Here is a 26,008-nt window from a genome sequence, read left to right as displayed (position 1 = left end):
TAAGCTCCAGCACCACGGCTTGCGTACTTGTCATTTACCCACGAATGAACTCGACACACAAGCAAACAATAATTTGAATAGCTTGAAACACGAGCCATCTGACTATTCCCCCAACGCCACAATGCGCAACCCACCATGTGACGCGGCGGTGGGCCACCGATCCCAGAAGGCATGTTCTGAGGTGATCGCGCGGAGCTCACCAGCGGGGCGCCGGGCTTCCATCGCTGTGAGAGATTTGCAGCCGACACGATCCGCATCGCTAGTTAGTCCCGGCGCGCATGAGCCGCAATAAGCACGAAACGATCAGACCTGCCCGTGTCCTGAACGCTATCGCCCCGCAGTGCAACACACGACAAGCCCGCTACAGTTCGCACCGAAATTCGTAAGAATCGAACCCCATTCACCTACCGCAGCCGCACATCAACAGCGAACTGGTGCCAGCCCGCCCCAGTCAGCACACGGCGTCACGGGGTGACTCGACCATTCGCTGCGCCCCGGCCCGTCCGGACCGGGCAGGAGAGGGCCCGGAACGCCGGCGCCGGCCGCGCGCAGCTGCCTCGGGAACGAAACCGGCGGCGCGGCGGTATCACAGGGTCGGCGGCAGACCGGCGGCGGCGCGCCGCGGTCAGCGGTGCGGGTCTGCGGCAGAGAAGAAGACGCGTCACTGGCCGGGCCCGGCGACAGACCGGCGGCGGCGCCCCCCGGTCAGCGGTGCGGGTCTGCAGCAGAGAAGAAGACGCGTTACTGGCCGGGCCCGGCGACAGACCGATGGCGGCGCCCCCCGGTCAGGGGCGCGGGTCTGCGGCAGAGAAGAAGACGCGTTACTGGCCGGGCCCGGCGACAGACCGACGGCGGCGCCCCCCGGTCAGGGGCGCGGGTCTGCGGCAGAGAAGAAGACGCGTTACTGGCCGGGCCCGGCGACAGACCGGCGGCGCCCCCCCCCCCCCCCCCCTCCCCCTCCCCCTCCGGTCGGCGGTGCAGGTCTACGGCAGAGAAGAAGACGCGTCACTGGCCGGGCCCGACGGCAGACCGACGGCGGCGCGGCCCGGCTGCCGCGCGCGCGGCACTGGGGCGGACGGAGGCGACCCGGCGAGTGGGACGGCACCGCCGCCAGCCGGCCACGCGCCACCTGCACCTCCACTCGGCGAGAGACCTGTGACGCTGAGCGTCGCCGGCACCGGACGCAGCCGGGAGCACACGGGACAGCGGCACCAAGGTACGGGCGGCGGCGGTGGCGTCTGCCGCGGCACGCAAGCGGCGCAGTCGGCGGCGACCGGTAGGGCCGCCATCCCCGGGCCGGGGCGGGGCGGTGACAGTCCCACCTGACACGCACCTGGCTGGCGGCCGGACGGACCGGGCTCGGGCGGAGGACCGGGCGCCGAGGACGAGCCGGCGGCCGGCCTCGAGCTGCCGTCCACACAGCTCCGACACACCGGGCACGTGCCGTGCTGCGGCACACACACACACGCAGTGACCTTAAGCGCCGTCCAGCGGAGGGCGACTCTACTCGCACAGACCCTATGTTCAGCGCTACAGCTCACACTCATGGAGTCACAAGCCAGCCTGAGCTTTCGACGCACAGTGTGCGGATGACAGGGATTAAGTGCTTTGACGTCAGGTTATGGAAAATACGCCAAGAATGATAAGCGGCCAGACGCTATAAAACAGAGCCGCAAAGACGTAGTCATTGGCGCATCAGCGACTGTTAAGCACGTTCTGAATATATACTGCTGCATCGTCAAATATATGCATGTGAGGTAAACACATTCTAGAACCAACAATGCAAAAACATGCCCGGATCGGTGTTAACGAAACGGCATCGCTTTATGCGAGAGCAGACGGGGCGGTGCGCGATGGCGAAGACTGCTCTCGCCGGCTTACCAGTTCCAACCAGGGGACTATGCAGATACTGTGGTATAGGTGAGAGCAGGGTAGCTCGCGAACCTTCTCGTCTAGCACGTAGTCTTCGAAGCACACCATGCACTGCAAGTTTGCATCTGAAACGACATAGTTGTCACGGATGAGCTGCACAGAGCGACGCAGCATATGCATGCGCATGACGAATATTGCCTGGGACTTGGAAACACACGAGCCATGATAATGAACGGGGATGAACACGAGATTTTTCGACAAGTACAAGCGCTAACGCCACTATTCAACGCCAACAGGCATGACGTGCCCTGAGCGAGCCACTGGCGGAGCCGAGCCCTGCACGTCATAGGAGCGAAACACCTTCAGTGATGGGACGAGCCGCAGACCGGCGCCCGACACGCCAGCCGGTGAGGGGGAGCCAGTGGTGTCGTCCCGGCGCAGTTCGCAGCAGCCTATTTCACACCATAACCTAGACAAGGACTATGCTCAAGGTGGCGTACTTGATATAGAGGGAAACTGCGAGCATTTATTGGATTCCACTAGCATATAAAATTTTAACTGGCAAAGAATAGTGAAACAGGAATAGGCAAAATAGATTCAGCAAGCGGAAATACCAACCATGCAAGAGGATGGAAGGTGGGAGAGAGACGGGGAGAGGAGCAGTCACTGATCGACGCTGGCCTGTGTGTTCGCCCTGGCCAGCCCGACCCAGCTGAAGGCCTGGAGAGGAGGAGGCACTGACTGACGCTGGTCTACGTAACGGCACAGGATCTAAAGGACTGCGGGGGGCGGGGAGGGGGCGGCCATTGACCGACGCTGGCCTGTGTGACGGCCCCGGATCTGAAGGATCGGAGAAAACGGGCGGCCACTGACCGACGCTGGCCTGTGTGACGGCACCGAATCTGAAGGATCAGAGAAAACGGGCGGCCACTGACCGACGCTGGCCTGTGTGACGGCCCCGGATCTGAAGGATCGGAGGAGACGGGCGGCCACTGACCGACGCTGGCCTGTGTGACGGCCACGGTCGGCAGGCCCTTAATGAGGTCGGCGCCGAGCGGCGGCGGCCCGCTCGACTCCATCTGGTTCAGCAGGTGCGTGACGATCCGGTCCAACTCCAGGTTGCCCCAGGCATAGTCGCCCGGATTGCCGTGCAAACGGAAGTGGCTGCCGGCAGAGGAGCCGTCAGTGCGCCCGAACTGGCCTCACCACGAATGCGCCGCGGCCGGGCAGCACAGCAGGTGGAGCTGCCTCACCGGCCGCGGCAACTCACATAGGATCCCCACCGCCGGCGCACACTCACATGGAATCCCCGCCTCCAGTGACAACTCACGTGGGAGCCCCGCCGCCGGTGCGCGCTCACATGGTGTTCTCGCCGCCGGTGGGCACTCACATGGGACCCCCGCCTACAGTGACAACTCATATAGGATCCCCATCGCCGATGCACACTCACATGGTGTTATCGCCGCCGTTAAACACTCACATGGGACCCTCGCCGCCGGTGTCGACGTTCACCCTGACGTTGGGGAAGTTGGCGAACAGGCTGTCGAGCAGGTCTCCGAGGATGCCGTGCGGCTGGTCGGCGCGCTGCGCGCCGTCCCTGGGCGGGCGAGCCAACGTGAGCGACGCACACTAACCGCCCACCAGCGGTGCGCCGGGCCCTCCGGACGGCCGCCGCCGCGGGCTCGGCGGGGCTCAGCTTAACTCGGCATTAGTTACCCGGCCCATTTACCGCATGAATTGTTAACACGCCAAAATGCACAAACGTACAGAACGACAGATATCAATGTTAACAAGTGGTGTAAAAGACAAGCATCCCCAAATGAACGCATTTGGGGATGTTTTCAAGGTCGGCGCCGAACGGCGTTCGAGGTCGGCGCCGACACTTTGAGGATGATGATGATGATGATTGGGGTTTTAGGGCGCGTCGACTTCTAGGGTCACTTTGCGCCCATTGAGGATGATTCAACGCCACGTTGAATGCAAGTAGCACCTTACCGAATAGCAGGCGGAAGCGCGCACGAAACGCCCCCCACCCCTTACCGTGAACACGCGCTGCTACTGACCTCTGGCCTGAGCGCGCGTTGGGAGTTCCTAGTATGAGCGGCCGTTGCGTTAGCGTTGCGGGGAACGGGATGAAATTCCACATCTGCGGCACAAGGATGTACAGATGATGGGCAACGCTTCAGCGAAACAACCGAGAGACATGACCACATAGGGAGCAACCTGCAATACACAGAACAGTATTGTCACAATGTACAGTATAGGCCGGCACAACCGCGCCGACAAGCCCTCATGGGGGCCAGCGCCTACAATATGGCAGCTGGAGAAGGTTTGCCACAGGACCCCATCACACTTTGGTACAATGGCGCGAGGCATCGCTAACCACATCTCTAGCTCCAGAAATGCCTCTGTGCCTCCCTGGCACATGCTTGATCATCTGGTCAAGGCCAGTGCATCCAATGTGCTAGGTTTCTGGTCCACATCTGAGTGGGCATTGCTAGGATTATTCTTTGGCAGGCAGCCAGTGAGGGAGATGACTTTTGACTAGGCTGCACAACCCACAACAATGCATTAGTTTGTATTGCAGCAGAAAACAATTTGCAGCATCAAAGCTCTCTGTAGTGCACCATCCAGACTCTAATGGAATGGCATAGCAAACAAACAGTGTATTACATCATGGGAGACTTGTCACCCCAAAGATGTCCAAACAGGCATGCTCTGCCCTACACCCATCCAGCCCAGGCAAGGTGCGCCAGCACCCACACGTGCTTGCCCATTAAACATTGGCATTCAGGCGCACAACCAGTCCAGCATGTGCCCAGCTGGGTCTGGTGCACCTCAGCACATGCAGACATGATGACAGTATGAAGAGGGACAGAGTGGGCAGGACATGGATAGGACAAACAGGATAAGGACAGACAGGACACATACAGGAGACAGGACATAGACGTGACAGCCAGGACAAAGGTAGGACACAGGTTGAACACAGACAGAATACAGACAGGACAGACAGGACTGGTGGTGCCAGAGAGTTAGAGATCAGCTGTGCCAAGTGGGAGGGTGGACAGGCAGTAATGGTGTGGCTGGACTCACCTGAGTTACTGCCCGCATGGTCGGGTCATCAGCTGGAGGCAGCTCATCATCTGGATCATCTGCCACGGTGTCCTCAGCCTCACGCTTCTCAATGAAGCCACCCTGACATCTTGGACAGATGTACTCCTGGGATGGTATAGCATGTCTGGTCAGCATGGCACTTGGGCCAGAAGAATAGGAGAAAAATGATAATGTCCCCTCCCTAGTAGTGCTAGATATAATTCTACTGCTCTTCTGATGTCATGCTTTGATTTTGCCATGCTTGCAGTAACCTTGTCCTCATAAACCATGCAGTACTTTCCAACAGTCATCACATATGTGGTTTGCTGTTCAATCTCACTGGGAGCACTGGAGTGATGTCCTCATTGCAGACATGGCAGTAGTAGTGGGCACTGGTGCTGGCTTCTGGAGCTTCAGCCATGATTAGCAGACTCTTCCTTTCCCTAATGCAGAAAATCCTGGCTGAGAATGTCAGACCTGGAACTAAGTAGCCTGGATTAAAAGGTTGTTCAAAATGTTGAAAATCATCCTGTCTAGTTCAATGCCTTAAAATATACAATTGTCATGTGCAATTGCCCACAGGACTTAATTACCCATGAAAAGCATAAAGAAGAATCTGGCACATGAATGCAATTTGTATCAAAAACACAACCAAAGGGATTAACTTGAATGTACTGAATTGTTTTCATGGACCAAAACAGTCTAGAACACTGAGCTCATACCAGAACCATTCCCAAATTAAGCTTTGAATACATCTTCTAATACTAATACTAATATTGCCCGGTTGGCATAGCAGATTCAGTCAGCCGTTTTTTAGAAGTATGAGGCTTCTGAAGCATGAAATTTCAGTATATTGAGAAATATGCTGATAACCAGCACCATACATTCCCCAGCAACAAAAATGATGCAGCATAACTTCAAAAGAATTGTTCAACTGTCACTGCAAACTTCACAGCAGCATGATCCATCAAAGACATATGGCGTACCAAACCACGACCCGGCCGAGGGCACCGCCGAATCTATTCAGTTCTTAACTGGCCAACGTCAGGTCTGCCTTCTCGCTTACACCTTATAGTCCAGGCACTCATCGTTGTAATACCTTACATAATACCTCCTGGGCTTGTTTTTCGCTCACTACTGGCTGATCCAACCTGCCGTTGAAACTAGACGATCTAAATTTGGAGTAGAGGGGCCACTACCAAATTAGAACACCCAATCACCGCTCCTCCTCCCCCGCATGATGTACATCAGAGAATTTGGCGCAGCTGGTGGATGCGGCGCATTCACTATACCAACTACATCACATACCTGGCTTGCACCAATCTACGGTCAATGACGTAATTTGACACCAGGCTCGTGTAAAGAAACATTTGAATCTATGCACGTGTGCATATTTTGCCGAAAGGCCAATGCTTATCCTAGATGGATGTCGGGATAGTATCTAATAAGTCAGAAAGATGACAAGAATATATAAACATATAATCTATCATCGAAAATCACAATGCTGCTTATTTTAGCATTTCGATCTATATGTATGTTATAAGTGTGTAAGTTGACTCACTAAAAGGAATGGAAAAAGCTTTGAAGTTTCTACCACAGAAAGGCGTGCTTGGGTACTGAACAGATACAGTTTGCTAAGGGGTTTGAAGGGCTCGGAGCAGCGCATGGTCTATGTCGCATGATCTGGCTCTCTGCTTGGGACGTCCGAGAGAGCTACCATATCCATTTTCACACGTTAATGTGTGGGACTATCGTCCTTGCTCACAATGTTCGCCAATGTTACTCGCGGTTGTGGGGTGATTCGGTCTGTGTGTAGCGGAAGACAGGTTCGGACTTTTCAGTCGGTGGTAAGTACTCGATGCGGTTCATTTACTTCACGATCAGTGGCATGAGTCAACCCTTAGGGGCCGTTTTATGGGTAACGCATAGAGGGGAGAGGATTTTGATGGACCGAGGCGATATCGCCGCCGTGGGCCTCACACCTCTTACAATCGTCTCAATGTGATCATTGTTCTGAGAAACTCAAGCGCATAGTCAATATCAGTAGATTTTCAAAGCATTATTGATGGAGTCGAGCGTCTTCATCGGGGTCTATGTAGCATAAAGATACTTAAAACAGCGTTATAACTTTTGCCTCACACTGGCCACGCAGTCAATCGGGTTGCGTCAACCGATGCATGAGGTGCGGCAGGCGATTGATTGTGCGCGGAGGAAGGCCACAAATCTTTTCAGGTGATAACAGCGTCACAAACAAATCCAAAAATCGCGCCCAAGGTTCCGCGCTTGACCGGACGGTACCAGATACCATAAGGGAGGGGGGGGGGGGGGGGGGGCAGACGGGATCAGACGAAGTCGAATATAACTGAACGCGATTGAACGCGATTGGACGGAACCGGATGGGCTGGGACGGACTGGATGAAATGAGAATGAGCTGGACAGGACTGGACAGAACTGAATGGGTCCCAGACCAAACCAGATAGGACCGGACGGGATCAGATAGGACCAGACGAGGCCAGATGGGACCAGATGGTACCGGACGGGACCCGACGGGCTCGGTCTGGTTCCGGCCAGTCCCATTCTGGCTCCGTCCGGTCCTGTCCTATTGGTCACGTCCCCACCCCATTGCCAATGGATTCCGTCCCATGACGTTAAGTCCTGTGTGGTTCTTTGGCTCCGTGCAGTCCAGCTCGGTCCCCAGATATCGTCCGGTTCCATCTGATCCCATCAGGTCTCGTCCCATTCCATGTCCTGCTTAGTCCCACCTGTTTCCACCCTGTCCCGTCCGGTCTATATGACGTGCCATCCTGTCCGTTTTGATCCCGTTCTGTAGCGTCCGGCTCCATTCGGTCACGTCCGCTGCCGTCCGACTCCGTTGATCCCGTCCGGTCCCGTCTGGTCCCGTCTGGCCCGATCAGGTGCTTTCCGAGCTAGTCCGGAGCCTCCCGGTCCGATCTCTTCCCTCCAGATCCGATCCGGATCCTCCTGTTTTGATCTGGTCCCTACGAGTCCAATTCGGGTCCTATCGGCCCGACCCGGTCCCTCCCGGCCTGACCGGTCCCGTTTGGTCCCGCCCCGTCCTTTGTGGTGTGGTCTGGTCCCGTCTGGTTCCGTCTTGCCTCATGGGGTTTCATCTGTTTCCGTCGGATTTCATGTGGTCCCCTTCTGCCATGTCAGGTTCCTCTCGCTTGGATGCTTGGACACTTGGTGTCGCCTGATCCTGTCCTGTCCGGTTCGGATAGGTCCCTTTTGGTTCCGTCCGGTTCCGCTGGTGCCATTCTGTTACGTTTAGTTCCGTCCGGTCACGTCGGGTGCCGTCCGGGGTCTACTCCCGTGTGGTCCCGCCCGCTTCCGTCCGATCCCATCTGATCCCATTAGAATTCGTCCGGTTCCATCCGGTCCCGCATGGTGTAGTCCCGTCCGGTCTGGTCTGGTGTGATTCCGTCCGGTCCCGTCTTGCTTCATGGCGTTCCATCAAGTTCTGTCTGGTCTGGTTCGGCTCCGGCTCCGCCCGGTCTGGTGGTCCCGTTCTGACCGTCAATCAGCTGGCATTGTTGGCGACCTTCACAGTCTTCGCATAATCTGCTGGTTGCCGCACCGCTAATTCATGAGTCGGTTGATGCGAACTTGGTGGGTGGCAGGCATGAGAGAAGAATGTCATTTGTCATATATGGCATATAGAGTTAAATGGAGGTGGGAGGGGCATTCACGAGTGTACAGTGCATGTACCACTGTTGTATCGCTTGCAGAATTTGAATGCCAGATGAAGCTAATTGGTTGAGCAGCATGATGATGTATGTAGAGAAAACACCAGACTTGCCCTCCCCCCCCCCCCCCCTCCCCCTGCTTTGAACGGAAAGCGTGCCAAATTTGGGGAGAAACCAGTTTGTTGATGTAATTTTGGGGAAGGTTGCGTCATTTCTGACTGCTCAGCCCCTTCCTCCGCTCCCCCCCCCCCCCCCCTTCTCACCACGAAAGTGCGCCCCGGAGATTGAACGGGCGGGACCCGGGTACCTTCAAGGGCTGCTGGGCAACTCCGCAAAACGTATCTACCACTGATGCACTTACTTACCGGCATCTACCGGCTGGTGTAGGCTATGCAAGCCGAATGATAATGCATGTATACTTTTCAGGCCACTCACCAAACGATGAGGGCTATCCAAGTCTCCGAGTTCGGGGATCCGGAGGTGTTGAAATACGTTGACGATGCAGCTTTGCTGGAAGCGGTGGACTCAAAACAGGTGATGTTCTTAGCACACATGTGAGATGGAAATGTATTTCATGGTTTTGGTCCGAGCTCACTTCTTTAGTTATTTATAGACGCCTGCGTTCTTTTGTGGCTTCGGGGATGGTAATCCGCTCCTATTTCATGGTCTTCAAAAACAGCTTCGAATACTTTACTACTGTTTGAATGGTGGCATGCACGCATGTTTTTGGAGCCTTTTTCCCTGATTCGTCGCTTCGGGTCCGATATGCCAGGAGTGCTAGGGAATCAGCGTAAATGCAGGTGCCGCGGAGCAGTACAGAAACTCATTGTCATTCGCAAGCATCGAATCAACTGTTCTTCTTTTAGGAAAAGTCACTCATCTCCCGCAATAACGAAATGTTCGAGACGCCATCTTTCATGCAGGCCAGAAATCTCTCAAACTTCCCCAATGACAGCCCCTGGACGTGGTTTGCGCAGGTTCTGGTGGGCATGGTGGCCGCTGGTGTGAACCCGGTGGACACGTACATCCGCGCGGGCGCGTACGCGCGCACGCCGCCGCTGCCCTACACGCCTGGCTCCGATGGCGCCGGCAAGGTGCTGAAGATCGGAGACGCCGTCGACAGTGTGCAGGTGGGGCGTTTGTGCTGTTCGCGGGCTGGGACGCGATGTCTGAATCTCACGGCTGTTGGCACGCAACCGTGATAGCGTAAATACTTTTGGGCTGAGCATGAGATGGAGGGGGGGGGGGGGGGGGCGGTGCGCAGGGGCAGCGACATGCATATGAACGCATTTTTCGTCATCACCTTGCGAAACTGGTGTGTTATGTACTGCGATACGATGGTAATGAAAAATAGCAATCGTGTTTGGGATGAATTACACGAGCCCAGAGTATCGTAATACGCGCTCGGGTGAGTGGGGCAATCTTTGTTCGCTGACGGTCTTCCCAAAATAACTTGAAAAGTGCGACGTAGCCACGCCAAAAGTTGCACAACTGTAGGCAATTGTTAGTCGAACTTGTGTGCAAAATCACGTAAACCTCTAAGGTTAGCAGGTCAAGGTCGATCATGGTTGTCAGTGGGGCAGTTGTAAGAGAATGTTGCAGCGGAGTGCTAGGCGAACTCATGTGACTTTTAGGTCTCTTAGACAACCAGACAATTGGAATTATGGTCAAAACTAGTTCCTTTGGCTTAGGCGTGAAGGTCAGATCAAGATCAAAACCAGACTGTTTTTCCTGAGTAAATCATCCTATGCGGCCAGTTCTTTGCGCTCTGTTTAAATTCCTTGATCACAAGGACGTCAACAGGTATTTTATTTTGATTTCTTGAGGGAAATGGGAGGTCACTGTCTTAAAGTGATCTCAATTAACCCTTTTGGTTTGGGGAGTGTTCTGCATATGGTAGTTCTTAACACTGATTCGCAATTAAGTATCAATAGTGTCAAGATGATAACAACCTTTTACACTATTAATATTTAAATTGAAAATTGGTGTCAAGAATTACCATACGCGGATTATTTCTCCAAGCAAAGGGGTTGATAGAGATCACTTTAAGGCAGTGACCTGCCCTTGCCGTCACGACATCAAAATAAACGAAGGCTTTTGTCATCTTGACCTTATAAACACTAGATAAGGTCACTGACCTGATATGACCCCGAGTAATCTTTCGCTCAGGCAGTGTGTCCGGGTTAAAGCTGTAAGTGTTACGGGGTCCTGGGGTACTTTGGACCCGATGTGAATTTTGATCCCGTTTGATTGTGCCTCTAGCTCTTTTGGTTTTTGCTGTCGCATGGGGTTCAAGGTTATCCCTCCCCCAGGTGTGTCGCATTCAACCGGCCACCCGGGCGTGCGCTGACCCCAATTATCAAAATAAGTTACTGCGATTCCGGTGCTCCGTGACCTTGGCTCGCGGCATCGATTCTCGCCGAACGGGCTGAAATCGGATCGTGAGATATTTCGCGAGCATTCAACCTTGGGCTGTTGCCTGTCGGTTGCATGGGCTGTTACCTGGACCGGCGCACTAGAAATCGCAGCCTTTGCTAGAAGCCGAGCTGGCCGTCGATGTCGGTGATATCTGAGCAGGAAGTTTTGACGAGAACGTGACCGAATGAGCCGAATTTTATGACATGGAAACGAAGTTTCGAATTTGTTTGTTTCATCTGGAATTTGTTTTGAATGGTAACGCGTTTTGCGGATCAACCGCGCGTGAACACATCAGCTTCATAAAGGCCATGACATTCATTTCCAAACGGGCGACCCAGCGAAGCGATCCCCTGCTCTTTCGTTGGCGGTGTTGGCTGTGCTGAAGTGCTGGACCCAGACAACTGGACCCTGTCTCATCTGGAGCGGTGCGCTCGGCTGCCGCAGGTGGGCGAGCGTGTGTTCGTCTCGCTGGGCCCGGACGGCGCCCCGGGTGGCACCTACGCCAGCTGTGTGCGGGCCCCGGCCTCGTGCGTGGGTCGTCTCCCGGAGCGGCTGACGTTTCAGCAGGGCGCCGGCGTCGGCGTCCCCTACTTCACCGCCTGGCACGCCCTCATGCAGAGGTGGGCGACAGTGTGGCACGGTCCCTGGTGATTGGGTGAAAGGCGTTGCTCCATTACGCCCGCTACAAAGCTGACCGGTGTAGTGACGAAAGTGTGGGAGTTGTTAGATGGCACAATTTATCGGTTGACTGCCTTTTAGTGACTTGTTAAACGTATAATCACGATGTACGTGTACCTAAAGTCACTGTTTGCATGTGACATGCCTGCCCCCCCCCCCCCCCACATCATTTTTTTCGTATCTTCATTTGGCGCACTTTCAACTTATGGGTCTTTTCACATTATGTGGAAGCCATCCCAGGTCAACTCTCTGATTCTTCGTGCGTTTGTTTAATCCGATCGAGGTGAATGGCGCCACATACCGCCGTCTCGACGAATCAGAACCCCTGGCGTCGGGACTGTCATATTGCTGCTGTGACTTCGGCCCGCTAGATGCCACCGTGGGTCGTGCTGTACTTGTCCTTGGAGAGAATGTGCTTTGGTTATAGTGTGATTCCATCCCGCAATGTGTTAACGTAGGCCGCCGACAAGTATGTACCATGTTTTCCACCAGGGCGGGGGCCAGCAAGGATTGCAAGGTGCTTATCCACGGAGCCAGCGGGGCGGTTGGCCTGGCGGCGGTGCAAATTGCCAAGTTCCATGGTGAGGCCCACGTTCGTTTTACATTCCTTTACCCCGACTTATGGCAAGGAGCTCAATACTAACAGCTTGTTTGGCCTTTGGCCCCGATGGCTAGAAAGTCCACCGTCCTCGTCCATACGTCGCCGGGTATTTATTTTCAGCCACAGGCTGGTATCATGGTAACACCCCCGGCTGCAAGTTAGTTCACCCAGTTCTTAGCTATGGAACTAGCAAGAGACGAACGCTTGTCGCCGTTGCCGTAGCGGGTGCATTTTATTCCCATAAATTCGTGCCGAGACGCGCGTGTTGCGTGAGAGCACTGCTGGCCGGCCGGCGAGCCGGTGCAGGCGGCAGACGCCGTGTGACGCCACGCTGCGGCCCGCGCAGGCATGAGCGTGATCGGCACGGCTGGCTCGGAGGACGGCCTGCGCCTGGTGCGGGAGCAGGGCGCCGACCACGTCTTCAACCACAGGACGTGAGTGGCCAGCAGACACAACGCCACCGGCGTCGTACTTGTAATAGTGTCACCGTCTGACCCGTAATACGTCTTTGCGTCTCCATCGTCTAATTTTTGACAGCGTTTGTCATTGCCCGCGTCCGTTTAGTGCGTAAGGTCTGCTTATCAGGTGTAACGTCTTCATAATCGCCTTTTTTATGTCTGTTTCTGCTTCGGCTTCTGTCGTGTTTCGTCGCCTTTGACGCGCGGCGGATGTGACATCACTGGGATAAGGTTTTAATGAAATGAGCCTGCACAGTCGGCTGGGTTTGGGGGCAGCGACCGGACAGCCGGGGACCCTGACGACCCTGACCCTGACCGGGGACCCTGACGTCCGGGCCGCACGTCTGGTCACACGGCCAGACAGTCGGGTACCGTGCCGTCCGGGCCGCACGTCTGGTCACACAGTTCACCTTGTCCTGACCCGCCATCTGGTCAAACGACCCAGAGGCATGCCCGGGGGCAGTATAATTCAAAATCGTTTGATGTGGAATGAAATATGAAATGAACGGAAATGTTGAATCAGGTGAGTGAAAGAAGTAAAGTAAGAAAATATCACCGTGCGAAAATTGTTTGCATTCCACGCAATTGGCAGGCACTGAACGTAGCCGGAAGCGGTGTGGCCCCACGGGTGCGGCAGCCAGGAGGGCTTTCACCAGAGGTGGGAGGGAGGGTAGGGCAATAACGCTTTTGGTGTCATCGCAACATTCTTCTCCACTGTCACCCTCCGGGAGGTTCGCGACTTCTTTTTTTGCCCCACGCGAGAAGCGCCGCCGCGCTGCCACGGCTCGGGCGGACATGACATTTAACGTGATTGAGCGGCGTCAAACCGGGCGCGAAGCAGCCGACGGACATCGTCACCTGGATGTTCGGCGCCGGACGGAGCGCCGGGCGGCCTCATCAGCACGCCGTGCATCTTCAGACCCGTCGGCGTCGCCTCAGTCTCGGCGAAAGAGTCGATCGCTTCCTTGTCGAATCGCAGCCGCCAACAAAACCTAGGTGACCATAGCTAGCCGTTCTCCCCATGTGGGCTGTTTCCGCGGTCTGGGTTAACACGGAGTGGACGTGTCTCAGCCATGAGACGGTGCGGCGGTCACGGCTGTGTCATCGAGGGGTAATCGCCAATGGAGTGAAGACGCTGGTCAATCCCAGTGCATTGCGTGCCGCTCACCGATGGCGGGAAAGCGGTCTTCGACACGAGCAGCGGACGGTCGGTTGCGTCGTCGTCCTCGGTACGGCGACGACATCGAGAACACAATCGCTGCGCAGATGCTGCGTGCTGGGGCCGGTCGCGCCGAGGCGGCACGCTGCGCCGAGCTCGCTGGCTGACTGCGACACTAGGATATGGACGTCGGCAGACTGGACAGCAACACTACGGCTTTCAATACGGGCACCTTTTCTTGGGCGCTTGCGTCGTAATCGAGCAGAGCCTTTGCCACAAACTGAAGCTGGGTTAGCGGCACCACGAGCAAGAATTGGTGGCCGAGACGGTCTTCGCCAAGTGCGTAGCCACGTGCTCTGGTCCCAACGTTGAACTATTGCCTCGCCTGAAGGAGCAAGAGCAGCTGGTCCGCGCCGGACAACTCAGCGCCACCTCCGAGGAGTGCCTCGGTCACCGGCTGCTCGTGGCGCGGGGCCGTCTGACGGCGTGTCCCCCAGAGTCACGTCAGCAGGGTAGACCGCGAGCCGACCGCCGGATATCCGGAGCGGGCGGTCACCACGGCGCTCGGCGGAATCCCCGGTCGTGTGCAACGCGCGCTTCATGCGACCGAGGGACTCCACTGCGCCCGCTGAATGACGAGGTTTATGTGTACCATAAAGCTCCGCTTGTGCCGGCAGCAGCTGGACATTACGACTGGTGGCACCTGGGGCGGCTGCGCTCCGTGAACATTGTCTTCTTTGTCTTGTCCGCCTCTTCTCTGCCTTCCACGCCTTCGCCAGGGCGCTGTGTGAGACCCTGCGTCGGCCCATTGGCGTGCGGGACGTACAACACACAGTGCAGGCCGCGGCGCAGCGCAGCTGGACCGATGCGGTCGTGTCTGTGCATTGCAGCGCGGTGTGAGCGGCGCCGCGGGCCAGAAGTCTGACGCTTACATGACATGCGAGGCAGCTAAATGTCGTTATCTCGCCAATGTTGTAGAAGTTCGCTCTGCGACCGCAATGTTCGCCTAGTTTTGACAGCATTTATGCTGGGAAAGTTGCGTTGTATCCCCCTAAATATCCCCCCTATCCCCATCCCCCTTGCGCTAAGGAGCTAACAGGGTTCATCGCTGGGACATTTGATTGCAGATTTCGGTGTTCGGGCATATAACGAATCCGCATATTCTGTTGAATGTTCGATTATCCCGATGGGAAACACTCAGCTCCTATCTTTGGAACGTGTGCATGAAGCAGTCGATTAACACGCGCCCGGGTGGCCGGCTAGATACCCCTCGCTCGGGTGGGGGGTTCATTTGACCCCCCTCTCCCCGCCTCCTGAGATCTCGGGAACTAAGAAAGCTAGAGCTACCAAATTTCAGGGTGTCGTGACCTGTACGTGAGCTCGCTTAGGTCAAAGTTTGAGCTTCCTAGGTCATGACCTTCAGGTCAGATAAGGTCAGACAAGATCAAATTCCGGGTTGGTCTCCAAAATGACCCCAGAACCCTGGCAAACGTTTCTTAGCAAAAGGTCACAAGCCCATTTGAAGTCAGTGGCCTTGTTTGACCTTTTGAGAGTCGCGTGGACCAAAATCTTACCAGACTCCCCTGAGTTTTCCATTTGAATACAAACAAAGATAATGCTACGCAGTATGTTCCTAAAACAAAATGTCGACCCGGGTCATCTTAGGTCGATGACCTGTTCTGACCTCTAAGAAGTCAATGGAAGATTTATAATGCGGCTCATGCTGACAATAAGTTCGAAATGAGCACCAGAAACTATCCCATACAGCAAGTCCTGGAGTAATAAATCAGGTTGGTTTTGACCTTGGTCTGACCTTCATGTCTGACCTTAGGTCAATGTAATTTGCTCATTCAATATTTTTGGCACATAGGAAAGCATCTCAGAGATGCATGGCTTCATCAAACATTCCGTTGGTGCGTCAGATTGAACAATTCCCAAGAAATTGCCTTGGCTGAAACCCTGGCCTGACTTTGACCTGCCATTGGTCAGCGACCTTGCAAGGTACATCTATTTTGTATGTCAAACGATCCGCTATTCAGTTGTCTACAGCTATGGAAAATTTGGCGTGGCTGCGCCACGTTGTTCGTAAACTAACCTGGAAAACCGTCGGGGGGTCAATTTGACCCGCACCCGAGCGCGTGTTAAACCACATTAAATTTAAATACGTATTTGCAACATTAGTGTCAGCTTGCCTGTCATGCTTGCAAGGCTGCCTGTAGTCGGTCAATGAACACTAGCGTCCATTCCCCGTGGGAATGGTTTGTATCCACAACATATATGTTGGGCGCAATATGGCCAATGCAGTCAGCGCGCCCCGAATCTCAAATCAGCATGACGTGTGTCGCCTACGCAGCATTGTCCTGCTAAGGCCAAAGCCAGCCGGTCGCCCGTCTCGCCGCTTTGGAAGTGTCACGCGAGACGCTGATCACTCTCGCCGTGGCTGGTCGCGCTGCTCCGTGCTAATGGCGTTGCCCTCTGCTGAACTTCAGGCCTTCGTACACGAAGGAGATCGTGCAGGCGTCTGGCGGAGGCGTGGACGTGATCCTGGAGATGCTGGCCAACGTCAACCTGGCTCGGGATCTGGAGATGCTGCAGTTTCGCGGGCGCGTCATCGTGAGTGGCAAGCTACACAGTGACATGGTGTACATGTCATGTCTGTACATGCTCCCGCTTTCTGTCATGCCATGTCATGTCTGTACATACAGCCGTTCTCTGTCGTGTCATGTCTGTACATACTGCCGCTCTCCGTCATGTCATGTCTGTACATACTGCCGTTCTCTGTCGTGTCATGTTTGTACATACTGCCGTTCGCTGTCGTGTCATGTCTGTACTTGTCTGTTTGTATGTCTGTCAGTCACGCCTGTCTGTACATGTCTGTGCACCTAGCTTGTCTGTACATACTGACTTGACATGCCGCACCCCTGGCTAAAGCATTCGTGCCATTGCTGTTGTGCGCCTTTCTGCTGGTTTCGTATCGTGCGCTCATGACTTCGTAACGTGAAATAGCAGGTTGGAAAGGCGATGAGCTGTCACTGCCTCGTTTGTTTTAATAATTTGTATGCTACGCGCCGCCGCTCATATATATATATATATATATATATATATATATATATATATATATATATATATATATATATATATATATATATATTTACTATTTTATTTACATAATTACTTATTTATTATTTATATAATATTTATTTATTTACTAGCGGCGTGTATTAAGCTGCCATAGACTGATCCACGCGTGGCTGTTTGTCCTCAGGTGATCGGCAGTCGCGGTAGCATTACGATCGACCCGCGTATGACGATGGCTAAAGAGAGCAGCATCATGGGCTGCGCACTGGCCGCCACCACGAAAGTAGGTGTAGCCACGCAGCTGTCGCAAGTGCGGGATTTTACCCCTACTGCCCAGTGCCGCCGCCGTGCGGTGCACGCGGGGAACAGCGCGCGGCATTTGGCGTGACGTCCGCAGAAAATGCTTATTATTTTGCGCTTTTTTAGCGCCATGATGTTGCATGACCGTTGTGGTGCGTACCTCTGCTGCCGCCGCTCACACATTGGCGGTGCTGTGCGGCGTCTGACTGGCCTCTGCGTGCGGGACAGGCCGACTGGGAGGAGATACGGCCGCGGGTGTTGGAGGGACTCGAGGCTGGCTGGCTCACGCCCGTCGTGGCCAAGGCCTACCCTCTGGAACAGGTGAGCGCACGTCGCCCGTCCTGTTATAAATCCTGGGGCATGTTCTTGTATAAATAGAGTCCCCTGAAGGGAGAGGCGGTACTCACTGACTTGTATATTTTGCTGAGTATCTTTTGCTACTGTATCTTTCACTCGTATCTGAGTGAAAGACCCGTGTTTTTTGGACCGTTAGAGTAGATGTACGGCATTAATATGGATGACAGTGGAATCATGGTCGTGTATAGATCAGTGTCGTCGTCACGTGATCATTATTTCCCATCAGGCTGCTGTTGAGGCAGTACGCGTACCAGACACCTCTTCTACCTCTCATCCGTGACCGTTTACCAGTGACCACTGGGGCCTCTCACCAGTGACCGTTCACCAGCGACCGCCGGGGCCTCTCTGTCGTGACTGTTCACCAGTGACTACCGGGGCCTCTCACCAGTGACTGCCAGGGTCTCTCAACGGTGACCGTTCACCAGTGACCGCCGGGGCCTCTCAGTCGTGACCGTTCACCAATGACCACCGGGGCCTCTCAACGGTGACCGCTCACCAGTGACCACCGGGGCCTCTCAGCCGTGACCGTTTACCAGTGACCACCGGGGCCTCCCACCAGTGACCGTTCACCAGCGACCGCCGGGGCCTCTCAGCCGTGACCGTTTACCAGTGACCACCGGGTCCTCTCACCAGTGAACGTTCACCAGTGACCGCCGCGGCCTCTCAGCCGTCGGCGCGGCTGTCCGGCCGGCTGTCGGCCGAGCGCCGGGCCGCGCTGACGCCGCCACGCCCTCTGCCGGCAGGCGGAGCATGGCCCACCGTGACATTGTCAACTCGACCGGCGCCCGGGGCAATCTGGTGCTGGACATCTAGTCCGGCGTCGCGCGCTGCAAGCCGGGACCGGCGCCGGGGGCGTGCGGAGCTGGACGCGCGCGCTCGACCGGGCCGGACGCGCGTCCGGCCGCTCACGCCGGTCGGAAGAGGCAGGCTGGGTACGAGCAGACAATGGCGCGGCGCGCCGGCCGTCGGCAGCAACGGCCTCGCCTGGCGTACACTGGTGTGGGACATATGGGCAGCTCGCCGCAACGGAACTGCTTCTTGACAGCCGGCGGTGTGTGGGTGTTTTGTATGCGATTCCTAGGGATTATTTTTAAGCGTGGAATGTGTTTCGATAACTTATGTGAGCACTAACTAGTCTTGACCAGTAGCACCGGTAATGCTTGTTGCATGGACGCTTATTGCGATGTGAGAATGAGAACATGCGTATTTTTAAATTGAATATATTAAAGGGGTATTGCTGGTGTATTGCTTTGTCATCGTTCTTTTTTGGCATTGCCAAGGTATGGCATGCGCACATGCATATGCCAGGGTTCATCACCCTTGCACAATCGACGGAACATGCAAGGTGATGAATAATATTAGTAATTAAAAGTATGTAACACCCCACCGATTGCTTTCTTTAGTTCTGTATTCACTGATGGGTGGGTTGTTTCAAGGCTGACAGAAGCACTATTCATGCACAATGTCAGGCTTGCTGGGCCCTGAACTCAAAGCGGGATTGTGTCCCCCAACTTTGCGCACCACGATCACAATCCACGGGTTTCGCTGTTGTTACTAAAGGCACCATTTTCAGGGCCGTTTGCCTCCTCCAGATTCATAATCATACTGAAAGTCATCAGAATCCTTCCACGCGGCGATTATTATGAAATCAGTCAAGGTGCTTTCATAATGCAGTACAAAAACAAGACAGTATTATGCAACGACGCGATGAAATTAAGGCGTAGGTGTTATTCAACACGCTCCCTTTAAATACATGCACCACAATGAAACCGTCGAAGTACAGTGCAGTGACAGTGATGGCAACGACAGTGACGGCGGCCGACTCTCGAACTCGGCGTTCCACGATGATGCGGCTCTGTGTGCAAACTCTCGCTGAGTTGCAAGTCGACACCTCGGAGGCCGCGGCGTGCTGGCCGCCACGGCACGTCTGCCGTGGAGCGATGCGTGGTCGAGACGGGCAGACTCGTCGCCAGTCTGCTCGCTGTTTACGGGACTGGACGATCTGTTTTACTTGCTTGCTGCTGTTTACTCCTCCCCCCCCCCGCCCCTCCATCTCGATTTAAGCTCCAGCCAATCTGTTGCACGTTGCTGCACCCATGACGCTGTGCAACTCCAGAACAATAGCGGGTATCCTATAAAACTGCTCGTACCTGTAAGCCAGCCATCGCCCACGCACGGCCACCCTGCAGCCGCGGCCACGCAGCAGCGTTAGTAGCTGCACTGTACTGCTTACGTCACCGTCAGCAACTGTACTGCGCTGCCTTCGACACCGTCAGCAACTGCACTGTGCGTCCTGCGTCGGCGTCTGCGGCTGCACTGAGCTACTTGCGTTACTATCAGCAACTGCACTGCGCTGCTGGCGTCAGCGTCTGCATCTACACGTCGATAGCAGAATGATATTGACTATCGGTGCCACCCAGTCACCAGTTGTCGTCCACCTCCTGTTCACTTTCGCCGCTGCCGTCGTCCAGAGCGTGCTCAAGGAACCAGCCGGCCCCCGCACAATGCGGCGGCAGCCGATCCCGACGGAACGGCGCCAGGAACTCGTCCGACCAGAGCACCCCCCTCGCCGCGTCTTGACAGAGCTCTGAGCCCGGGCAAGGCGGCCGCGGAAAATGCTGCATGATGAAGCGCCAGAGCAGGTCTCTCCCGGTCACACCGGAGCCCAGGTGGCGCTGCAGGAGTGCACCATCCCTGTGGCACAACAGCCCGGCGTGCAGCAAGCCCGCGAGCTCCGCGAAAGTGGTGCGGGGCCCGAACCTCTCCACCCTCGTTTTATCTTCTTCCTTGCCGACCCACGTGTTCATCTCTGGCCAGAAGTAGCAGGGCAGATACCCATCACGCCTTTTGCAAGCGCTTAAGTAGTCTGTCACGGCTTTCATCGAGTCCAGCATGCCCTCCCAGGTCCACAGGTGCGGGGAGCGTGTCTCACAAACCCACATGAGGGCCGTCTTCAGGTCGTAGCTGGACGTGTCAGGGCTGGCCATCCGCATGAAGTATTTCAGCAGGACAAGACAGGTCCTCTGCACCTTGGTGAGAGACCGCAGCACCACGCACTCGTGACGGGAGAAGGACACACGGTAGTACTCATCAAGATCGCTCGCGAATACGCTCGGGTTGCTGGACAACACCAGGAGCGCCGGCATGGCGCACAGCCGCGCCACCAGCTTGGCGCTCGGCTGACCGGAGGGCCGATGGCGCGTCTTGAACTCTTGGCACGACCAGCCCGGGTAGAGCACGCACGGCACAAGGTCAAGATCGCCGTCCTTGGAGGTGACTGGCAGGGACGGGACGGTCAGCAAAGAAGGCTGCCCCGCGGTGGTGAACACTCCCTTCTCGATGCAGTGTTGGACGAGCCGAGCAAGCGGAATCTGCAGCTGGGCGTGTCGCAGCAGCCGCAGGTCACTGTGACCGCACTCGGGACGGCGCGGGTGCTTCAGCTGCACGCGGCCTGGCCACTCGGTCCGCTGCTCGATGACGACCACGCCGCCCGACAGGTTTGGCAGAGGTACGTCGGCGTCTGCCTGCACCCCGACTGGCTGATCGACATTAGCTGGCACGGCGATTGGCTGATTGGCAACAGCCGGTACTCCCATTGGCTGACCCACCGCGGGCAGCACGCTAATTGGTCCGAACTCAAGCATGAGGTCAAAATCGGAGCCGCCTGTAGTCAGGTGAACTTCTGTGCCTTCCCACGCGCTACCAGACATGTGGACTTTCTGCACCCGTAGACCACCCAGTCCTTCGCAGCTGCAGACCTCTTTGCTTACACTTTTTGCCATGGCATCAGTGAGCTCGCAATATGCTGCATGACCTTCATCATACGTTTGTGCCCAGTGGTTGGTCTGTTTGCTTGAATTGGCATCATGATCGTCAGCCCAACCGTTATGATCCCTACGCCCACACTTGTTATTAATGGCGTCATGAAAGAAGGATGCATATGATTTTACACTGCTCAGCTCATCGACCAGCAGCTTTTTGTATTCATGTGCCTTGTGCTGCAACCCTGCAGCGGACAGCAGATTCTCTCTTGCACAGAATACTCGACAGAGTGCTGCAAGCTGGTCACCAGCAGGCGCAGCTCCGCCACCCTCCACTTTCGCGGGACCGACCTCCGACTGGGCTGTCACCGCGCTCGTGCTATGGCCGGACGGCTGGGTCGTCAACTCGTCCACCCTCTTTTCCACTCTGCTCATCAGGAAATAGATCGCCTGTCTGAGTCTAAAACGCAAATCTCGACCATGGTCGCGCCAGGTGGGCACTCGGAGACTACATAAGACTATGAGTTTGTAGGTGCAATCTCCGCGCCTCTGTCAGGAAATAGCGATAAACGAGAAGAGCAGCTCGTTCCACTGTGGCCTGAACCATGCCATCCCTGCCACTCAGCTGGGGACTGTGCACGTCGGTCATGACAGTCACCTTCTGGGTAACGTTAAGCGTAACGGTGACGCGATTCAGTAGCGAGCGGTACAGCTCCAGCAGGGTGGCATCAATCTCGGCATTTCTCGTTTCTGTATCGTGAGGTAATGCCTGCTCCACCCTGCGCTCGAGATAGGGCAGCAGCGCGTCACGTTTGCATCGTAGGCGTGACTCTATCGCAGCGCGGGCCGATCCGTGCTTGGCGTCCCCCGTCAGGTCCGTCGCCGCCTGGGTTTCTGTTTTGGATCTGACAGCGTTTGCGTCCCTGCTACACGCGGACTGGTCATCTGTGGCCGGGACGGCAGCCATGGCCTCGGCGTTCAGGACGTCCCTGCAGAACATCACCACGGCGGCCCTCTCAGCGTCACCAACTTCCTCATCGATGCCAATCGGGGGTAACAAGTCGGCCGGGAGAGGCATAAGTACTCCCGTCAACGCAGCATCTCTCTGTTCATTATCACCTTGTGGTAACGGGCCCACCGGTGCCACGCCAGCTGTCTGAGCAACTGCATTGTCTTGCCCGACATCCGGTATTTTAGATAGTTTATCCAATACTTTAGCGGACACTTTACCAGCTTCGGTCCCCTCTTTTTCCACACATTTCTGCGCTGGCTGGTCAGCTGGGATCGTGATTTGTGCCTTAGCCTCGGCAGCTCGCTCCTTCTTGACTTCGTTTTTCGGAGCTTCTTTCGAGTATGGTAGCTCAGGTAACAGCCGCGGTTCATCATCCTCGTTGCATTCAATACCACTTTTCAATACCAGCCCCCCTTGAATAACCTCATCTATTAGTGCGTCGGCGTCCTTCAGCATAGCTGCGCACAACTGTATCATGAGACCCTCTGCCAGAGTTAACGATACTTCCTGGGAGCTGTTCGGCCCTCGTTGGCTTTCAACGCTCGCAGTGGCTTCCCCGGTGTGGCCAGTAACGCTCTCTGGAGTAGAGCTCGGCGCTGACCGGTTTGGAGGATCCATTTTACGCGCGCACCTCCGCCTGTTCAATTGTCTTCCATTTGCGTTGTTTCGTGGGAGCCAACAATTATTATTATACCGACTCCCCCCGCCCACGCGGATGGAGCCGCCTGCCTCGCCAGCCCGGCCTTCTCCCCACCACTCTCCACTTTCTCGTTCTAGCGTCCACCACGCTGACCAGTGGCTATTGTACAGCGTCCACTTCAGCCTACCTCTGCTATGCAGCACGCACCACTCCACTCTCACGTCACTGTCCAGTGGTCACCAAAACAGTCCGACGCCGCTGTCCAGTCTTCCAAACGCCTGTCTGACCCTGCTGCTCACTGTTTCCTCCAGCCTGACGCCGCTATCCAGTCTTCACACGCCCGTCTGATCTGCTGCTCACTGTTTCCCCCAGTCTGACGCCGCTATCCAGTCTTCACACGCCCGTCTGACCTGCTGCTCACTGTTTCCCCCAGTCTGACGCCGCTATCCAGTCTTCACACGCCCGTCTGACCCTGCTGCTCACTGTCCACTCGAGCCTAACGGCACTGTCCAGTCTTTCACACGCCTGTCTGACCCTGCTGCTCACTGTCCACTCGAGCCTGACGGCATTGTCCAGTCTTTCACACGCTTGTCTGACGCTTCTACTCACCGTCCACTCCAGTCTGACGGCACTGTCCAGTCTCCCACACGCCTGTCTGACGCTTCTACTCACCGTTCACTCCAGTCTGACGGCACTGTCCAGCCTTGCACACGCCTGTCTGACGCTACTGCTCACTGTTCATTCTAGTCTGACGCCGCTGCCCAATACCTCCCACTCCAGTGATACTGCCGTGATGCCAAGTGCACACCATGCCACTATCACGTCACTGTTCAGCATTCACCACGGCAATCGATGTCACTCTCGAGTCTTCTTGACGTCACTCTGACGTCACTGCCAAGCCTCCAAGACACCAATCTGACGTCACTCTCAAGTCTCCTCCACGCTTCTCTGACGCCACTGTCTAGCGTTCATCACACCAATGTGACAACACTCTCCAGTCTTTCCTACGCCACTTTGACGCCTTTTTCCGGCCCTCAGCTCGCAAATTTGACGTCACTCTCCAATCTTCTCCCCGCCACTCTGACACCACTCTCCACTCTCCTCCACGCCACTGGCACCACTGCCTGACGCCACTGTCCAGCCCTCACCGCGCCAATCTGACGTCGCTATGAGCTTTCACCACGGCATCTTGCCGGCACCGCCCAGCATTCACCACACCGCGCTGTGGGCACTGTCCAGTGTGTTGTCCAGACACTGACATCAGCGTCCTTCCCCGGCCGCCGCTCAAACACTCCCCCTTCCCGGCCCGCCGCCAAGCGGCTCAAACTCGCACCTCGGGGCAGAGCGTAGGAGCGGGCCGGCGAGACGGACCATCATTGCACATCACATACAGCCTTCAGGGGCAGAGCGTAGGAGCGGGCCGGCGAGACGGACCATCATTGACATCACGTACAGCCTTCAGTACGTCGTGCTGTCAGCACTGTCCAGCCTTCGCCACGACACTTAGTCGCCACTGTTCATCCTTTACACGCCACCCTGACTTCACTGTCCAGCTTTACCATCACCTGTCTGACCTCCGTCTGACGTCACTGTCCACCGCTCGCCGTCAGGCCCCGGTGGCGCTGTCCGTTGGGACAGTCTGACCGTACTGACTTCTGCGCACCGCTGCCGGACCGGTCAGCCGGCCGGCCGCTAGCACTCAGCTACTCTGCCGGCCGCGCCGCAAGGGGCTGGATGCGGCATGAGTCTGCGACGTTATCTATCTACTGCTGCGACTGCCACGCGACGCTTCGCCCTTGGCAAGGTCATACCTGCCGTGTGACCGCTGCACTGCAGCAAATCGCGGCCGGCCCCGCGCTGGCGCAGGTGGCGCCAGGGGTGCAGCCAGCATTTTCTTATCAGAGTGTGTGGCGGGGGGGGGGGGGCAAGGACGCAGGAAACGGGGTCAGCGAGGGTAGCTCTCCCCCCCCCCCCCCCAACTTGAAAGCTGGAGGTGTTCCCCAGGTTGGAGGACCTGTGGGAAACCTATTCTGGTATGATAAGGGCCGATTCTGAACGATAAAGGGCTTAAATCAGTCTGTTAAAGTCGGTCCTGATCTGTCGAGGTCTCATTCTGGTCCATTTGGGTTTTATTCTGACCAAAGTGGACTGAAGAATGCCCATTCTGCCCTGTAGAGGAGACATTATTGGCTGTGTAGGGCCCATTCCGGTCGGCAGAGAGCCCATTCTGACCAGAAGAGGGACCGTTATTGACTATGAAGGGCCCATTCTAGCCTACAGATGGCCTATTCTGGCCCATAGAGTAGCTCATGTAGACCTGAAGAGGTCCCACTCTGGCCTTTTGAGGGTAAATTCTGGCTTAGCGAGGGCCCATTCTGACCTGTAGTTGGCCCATTCTAACCTGCAGAGTGCCCATTATTGACCGCGCAGGTCCCATTTTGTGCTAAAGAGGATCCATTCTTACCTTATGGGACCCATCCTGACCTGAAGAGGGCCCATTATCGACCTCTATGGACCCATGCCGGCGTAGAAGGGGGCCAGCTATCTAACCTCAGGAGACCATTTTGGGATTTTGGAGTCTGCCCCCCCCCCCCCCCCAACTTGAACATAGTTTCTGCGCCCTGGGTGAGGGGGAGGTAGGTGGTGTTAGACGAGTATGCATCACGCCAACTTTTAAATTCCTGTCGAGACATCTGAGGTGAAAGACGAAACAATTCAATCCAAGGGGGAAGAGGACCAAGCCCCCCTCACCTCCCTACCCTTAGCTGCGCTCCTGGACGAGGCGGATCAGGCACATCTGGCGATTTGCACTATTCAGTTGCATGCTGTTACGAACATTTTACTTTGTAAGCTTTAGGTAAGTTAAGTTACTCTGGA

The 26,008-nt window shown here is 55.8% G+C and overlaps 2 protein-coding genes across 4 annotated transcripts; one reads left to right on the top strand and one right to left on the bottom strand.

The window, feature by feature from the left end:
- Positions 1 to 592: 592 nt before the first annotated feature.
- LOC119099825 (E3 ubiquitin-protein ligase RNF115) lies at positions 593 to 24,790 on the bottom strand. Of its 3 annotated transcripts, none has more exons than XM_037222904.1 (9): positions 23,804 to 24,790; positions 5,306 to 5,448; positions 4,966 to 5,091; positions 3,936 to 4,018; positions 3,353 to 3,469; positions 2,870 to 3,036; positions 1,882 to 1,997; positions 1,334 to 1,448; positions 593 to 639 (listed from the first exon to the last, which is right to left on the bottom strand). In XM_037222904.1, the coding sequence occupies exons 2-9, from the start codon at positions 5,384 to 5,386 to the stop codon at positions 626 to 628; spliced, it is 819 nt and encodes a 272-aa protein (XP_037078799.1). In that variant the 5' UTR covers positions 5,387 to 5,448; positions 23,804 to 24,790; the 3' UTR covers positions 593 to 625. The 3 variants fall into 3 exon arrangements, with proteins under 3 accessions (XP_037078799.1, XP_037078800.1, XP_037078798.1); XM_037222905.1 differs by lacking the exon at positions 23,804 to 24,790 and adding an exon at positions 6,070 to 6,253; XM_037222903.1 differs by lacking the exon at positions 23,804 to 24,790 and adding an exon at positions 6,065 to 6,250.
- Positions 6,303 to 18,954, top strand: LOC119099824 (quinone oxidoreductase). The gene is made up of 10 exons (XM_037222901.1): positions 6,303 to 6,812; positions 9,096 to 9,203; positions 9,647 to 9,799; positions 11,532 to 11,707; positions 12,258 to 12,346; positions 12,713 to 12,800; positions 16,473 to 16,596; positions 17,249 to 17,344; positions 17,590 to 17,682; positions 18,462 to 18,954. The coding sequence occupies exons 1-10, from the start codon at positions 6,732 to 6,734 to the stop codon at positions 18,480 to 18,482; spliced, it is 1,029 nt and encodes a 342-aa protein (XP_037078796.1). The 5' UTR covers positions 6,303 to 6,731; the 3' UTR covers positions 18,483 to 18,954.
- Positions 24,791 to 26,008: the final 1,218 nt, after the last annotated feature.

The sequence above is a fragment of the Pollicipes pollicipes genome, unplaced genomic scaffold, assembly GCF_011947565.3.
Source record: "Pollicipes pollicipes isolate AB1234 unplaced genomic scaffold, Ppol_2.1 Scaffold_4881;HRSCAF=5763_pilon_pilon_pilon, whole genome shotgun sequence".
Taxonomy (NCBI): domain Eukaryota; kingdom Metazoa; phylum Arthropoda; class Thecostraca; order Pollicipedomorpha; family Pollicipedidae; genus Pollicipes; species Pollicipes pollicipes.
Note: the sequence above shows the minus strand (reverse complement) of the source record. Positions and strands in the feature narration are given on the sequence as shown.